Source organism: Cebus imitator, unplaced genomic scaffold (genome assembly GCF_001604975.1).
Source record: "Cebus imitator isolate Cc_AM_T3 unplaced genomic scaffold, Cebus_imitator-1.0 Scaffold61, whole genome shotgun sequence".
NCBI classification, from domain to species: Eukaryota; Metazoa; Chordata; class Mammalia; order Primates; family Cebidae; genus Cebus; species Cebus imitator.
Window position 1 is genome coordinate 2,495,727 of NW_016107376.1, and position 4,645 is coordinate 2,500,371.

Sequence of the window (4,645 nt, forward strand, 5' to 3'; positions counted from 1 at the left end):
AAAAAAAAAAAAAAAAATCTACTTTATGAGGTGAAGTAGATATTTCTCTCTCTTTTTGTTTTTCAGAGACGGGGTCTCACTCTGTCACTCAGGCTGGAGCAGTGGTGCAATCACAGATCACTGCAGGCTCAAACTCCTGGGCTGAAGCCATCCTCTTGAATAGCCGGGACTACAGGCACGTACCACCACACCCTGCCGATTTTGTAATGTTTTGTAGAGATGAGGTTTCACTACGTTGTCCTTGCTGCTCTCTAACTCTGGGCTTGAATCAGTCCTCCCAGCTAGGCCTCCCAAAGTGTTGGGATTACAGGTGTGAGCCACTGCACCTGGCCTAGGAAGTACATATTTCTGTACCACCTCAGACCAGTACTTACATGGCATATAATCAACGATCTGTGAAGAATGAATTACAATAGCCTAATAATAATAACAGTAAGTTACATGGGAAGGTTTGCTGCCTAAATGACATTCAGAATCTAGTCCCAGGGATCTGAGTCAATGTGAACACAAAAAAATAGAACACGAAAAACCCAAGAGCTTTTTCCTGGGCAGTGGTCGGCCAGTTTTCCATTGGTTTATTTCTGTTGTCATTTAAACCTTCCACCATTCCCTCAAAATTCCAACCCAGCCAGGAATCTCAGATGGTCAAAGCCACTCCTATAGGGTGTGAGAGGTGCAGGGCCCAGTCTGGCTCCCGGCTACCCCTTAGGTGGCCCTGGGGCTCTGGTTAAGGTCTGGGAGGCCTCTAAACCCTACTGATAAAAGCAGTGCCAACAACAAAATGCTTTATTTCCAGAAATCCCTTAAGACCCCTGCTCCCGGGGAAACAAAAGTCTCCCGGTGAGGTTCGCAGGAGGGGCCACATCCAGGATCAGTAGCTAAAGAGGGTGTCATGAATCTCACGTGTCAGCTCACCTCCAGCATCCTCCTAACCGCAGTAATGGTATTTCTAGCTCTAGTGCAGCGTCTATTTGTACATTTCTGCCAGTGTGTATGTGCAAGTTCCCAGTAATTCACTGTTCACATGTGATGAGTGTTGTTCACTTCCAAAATAAAACATCGGCAGGGCACAGTGGCTCACACCTATAATCCCAATGCTTTGGGAGGCCGAGGCAGGTGGATCACCTGAGGTCAGGAGTTCAAGCCCAGCCTGGCCAACATGGTAAAACCCTGTCTCTACTAAAAATACAAAAAAAAAAAAAAAATTGCCAGGAGTGGTGGCAGGTGCCTGTAATCCTAGCTACTTGGGAGGCTGAGGCAGTAGAATCACTTAAACCTGGGAGGCAAAAGTTGCAGTGAGCTGAGATCGCGCTACCATGCTCCAGCCTGAACAAGAGTGAAACTCCGTCTTAAATAAATAAATAAAACATCAGTATGCAAGAAAAATTAACTTATCAAAGAAAACAGAGAGGTCCTAGATGAGTACAAATCAGACGTGAAGCTCTAAATGGAAAAATATATTGATATCAGAGACTCTCTGTTCTTGATGCCTTTATGTGGATCAGTAGAGCCATTAGCTAAGCTGCTAGTTAAATCAACACTAAATACTGGTTTATTTAAAATATCTCTATATTGTTATTGAAGCACTTTCCTCTCCTACAAGGGTAATAGAATTCACCTACATAGAAAATTATTTATTTTTAAAGTCTAAGTAGGCCAGCTTTGGTGGCTCACGCCTGTAATCTCAGCACTTTGGGAGGCCAAGATGGGTGGATTGTTTGAGAACAGCCTGAGCAACATGGCAAAACTTCACCTTTACAAAAACACAAACAAATTAGCCAGGTATGGTGGTGCACACCTGTAGTCCCAGCTACTCAGGAGGCCGAGGTGGGAGGATCACCTGAGCCCACTGGGAAGGTCGAGGCTGCAGTGAGCAATGATCATACCACTGCAATCCAGCCTGGGCAACAGAGCCACACCCTGTCTCAAAATATATAAACTCAAAACATATAAATAAGTAAATAAAAAGTCTAAAGGAACAGTTGTTTTAAAAAAAAACTTAAAGGTCAAAGTGTGTCTTAGGCCTACAAAATGCAATGTAAATAATTAAAAGTAGACATTACTTTCAGTTTTATGCAAAATTAAAATTCTACATTATCATCTTGTGATAATGACTCGTATATGCTGACTGATAAGTTTATACAGTATAGTGTACCGGAGAATTAAGTCCAACATTTACTACTTAGGGCAGCATGAAATGGCACCAACTCCAGTCTTACTAACCCACCTCCTGTGTTATTATCACTCAGTATGAATGACTGCAGAAAAATAACAGAAGCTACCATAATATCCATACATTTACAGAAGCAGTAATTCTAACCTTCCATCAATCTCACATTATATACTTACGCTCCGCTCACATCCTTACCCATAGTACATTAGAACATATCTTTCAGGAATTCTTACACACTGTCAGTGCGAGTCTAAATTAGTTTAGTCATTGCGGAAGACAGTGTGGTGATTCCTCAAAGACCTAAAGACGGAAATACCATTTGACCCAGCAATCCCAATACTGGGTGTATACCCAAAGGAATAGAAATCATTCTATTACACAGACACATGCACCCGTATGTTCGTTGAAGTACTATTCACAGTAGCAAAGACATGAAATCAACCTAAATGTCCATCAGTGATAGACTGGATAAAGAAAATGTGGTATATATACTCCATAGAATACTATGCAACCATGAAAAAGAATGAGATCATGTCCTTTGCAGGGACACGGATGTCCTTAATACCTAGGTGATGAAATAATCTGTACAACAAACCCCCATGACACAAGTTAACCTAGGTAACAAACCTGGGCTTGTACCCCCAAACTTAAAAGTTAAAACAAACTGCAAACAAATGTGTCTGAAAGCATCACTGGGATTCCCTGCTAAAGAACTCTTTTACAAGCCGGGCATGGCGGCTCACTCCTGTAATCCTAGCACTATGGGAGGCAGAGGAGGGTGGATCATTTGAGATCAGGAGTTCGAGACCAGCCTGGCCAACGTGGAAACCCCGTCTCTACTAAGCTACAAAAATTAGCTGGGTGTGGTGGTTCAACCCTGTTAAATAATCTGTACAACGAACCCCCATGACACAAGTTAACCTATGTAACAAACCTGAGCTTGTACCGCTTAACTTAAAAGTTAAAACAAACAACCAATGGCCAGGCACGGTGGCTCACGCCTGTAATCCCAGCACTTTGGGAGGCCAAGGCAGGCAGATCACGAAGTCAGGAATTCAAGACCAGTTTACTAAAAATACAAAAATCAGCTGGGCATGGTGGCTCATGCCTGTAACCCCACCTACTCGGCAGGCTGTGGCAGGAGAATCACTTAAACCCGGGAGGCAGGGGCTGCAGTGAGCCAAGATTGGGCCACTGCACTCCAGCCTGGGTGACAGAGCGAGACTCCATCTCAACAAAAACAAACAACAAACAAATGTATCTTTGAAAGCATCATGGGGATTCTGTGCTAAAAAATTCTTTTATGGGCCAGGTGCAGTAGCTGACTTCTGTAATCCTAGCAATTTGGGAGGCCGAGGCAGATGGATCACTTGAGGTCAGGAGTTCAAGACCAGCCTGGCCAACATGGTGAAAACCCGTCTCTACTAAAAATATAAAAATTAGCCAGGCATGGTGGCATGTGCCTGTAATCCCAGCTATTCTGAAGGCTGAGGCAGGAGAATCACTTGAACCTGGGAGGCGGTGGTCACAGTGAGCCAAGGTTGCACTCCAGCCTGGGCAACAGAGCAAGACTCCATATTGAAAAAGAAAATTCTTTTACTTACCATCCTTTGATCTTTTTGTAAAGATAACGTTTCTTATGCAGGAGAACTTTTACAGGAACCCATATCAGTAGAGTCACCAGCGCAACATAGGCAATAGAACAGGAGACGACCAGCCAGTAGTGTGTGTTCTCGGATCTGGCCCTTGTTCCCTGGTAGGCAGTGGCAAACTGTTCCGTGATCACAAGTGTAGGGACAGAGAAAGCAGCAAACTCTAGGAGCTCAAAAACCACAAACTTAATGAGCCTTCCAGAAGCCATCCCGAGGAAAAGCAAGGTGCCACGGACCTGGGACTCTCTCTCTGACTGTGGGCAGCATACGGATCCACAGATACTGAACTAGGATCAAGTTCCTTGTCCTCGACTCGCTAACCAGTGACTTTTTATTCTTTTATTGACCCTCATACGGTTCAATAATCTCCTAACTTAACAACCGTGATCTCTTAAAGGGACAGGACTGTTGTGGAAGTGATCACTCAATGTATTTGCACTTCCATTATTAGAAGTCAGATGAACTCCAGAGCATGCCTGGGAGCCTGAGTAAAATCAGGGTTTTAAAAATGTGTTTACTGCTAATGTTAGCACCAAACCATTTGTGTAATAGTCAACTCTTGTTAGGTAAAACTGCTGGAATACTGTAATTTTAGAGTTAAAGGGGAATAGATAGAATCAAATCCTCTATTTTTACATAAAAGCAAACTCAGGCAAAGAGAGATACTCAAACCTAAGTGTTCATCTTGGAAAACTACCCCTCCCTTTCAACTGCTTGAAAAGGGAGTGTAAATTCACTTTGTCAATTTTCTCACCAGGATTCTCCCTGATACTTAAGCTATTCATTCGTTATTGTGTACTAGTTGTCAAATAACACAGAT

General features: G+C 43.2%; 1 protein-coding gene across 1 annotated transcript in view; it reads right to left on the bottom strand.

The window, feature by feature from the left end:
- Positions 1-4,149, bottom strand: part of TMEM236 (transmembrane protein 236) — a 47,369-nt gene extending 43,220 nt beyond the window's left edge. Inside the window, exon 1 of the mRNA XM_017529767.2 lies at positions 3,778-4,149. Coding sequence (XP_017385256.1) covers positions 3,778-4,034 — 257 coding nt within the window. The 5' untranslated portion in view covers positions 4,035-4,149. The remainder of the gene's footprint in view (positions 1-3,777) is intronic.
- Between the last annotated feature and the right edge of the window lie 496 nt (positions 4,150-4,645).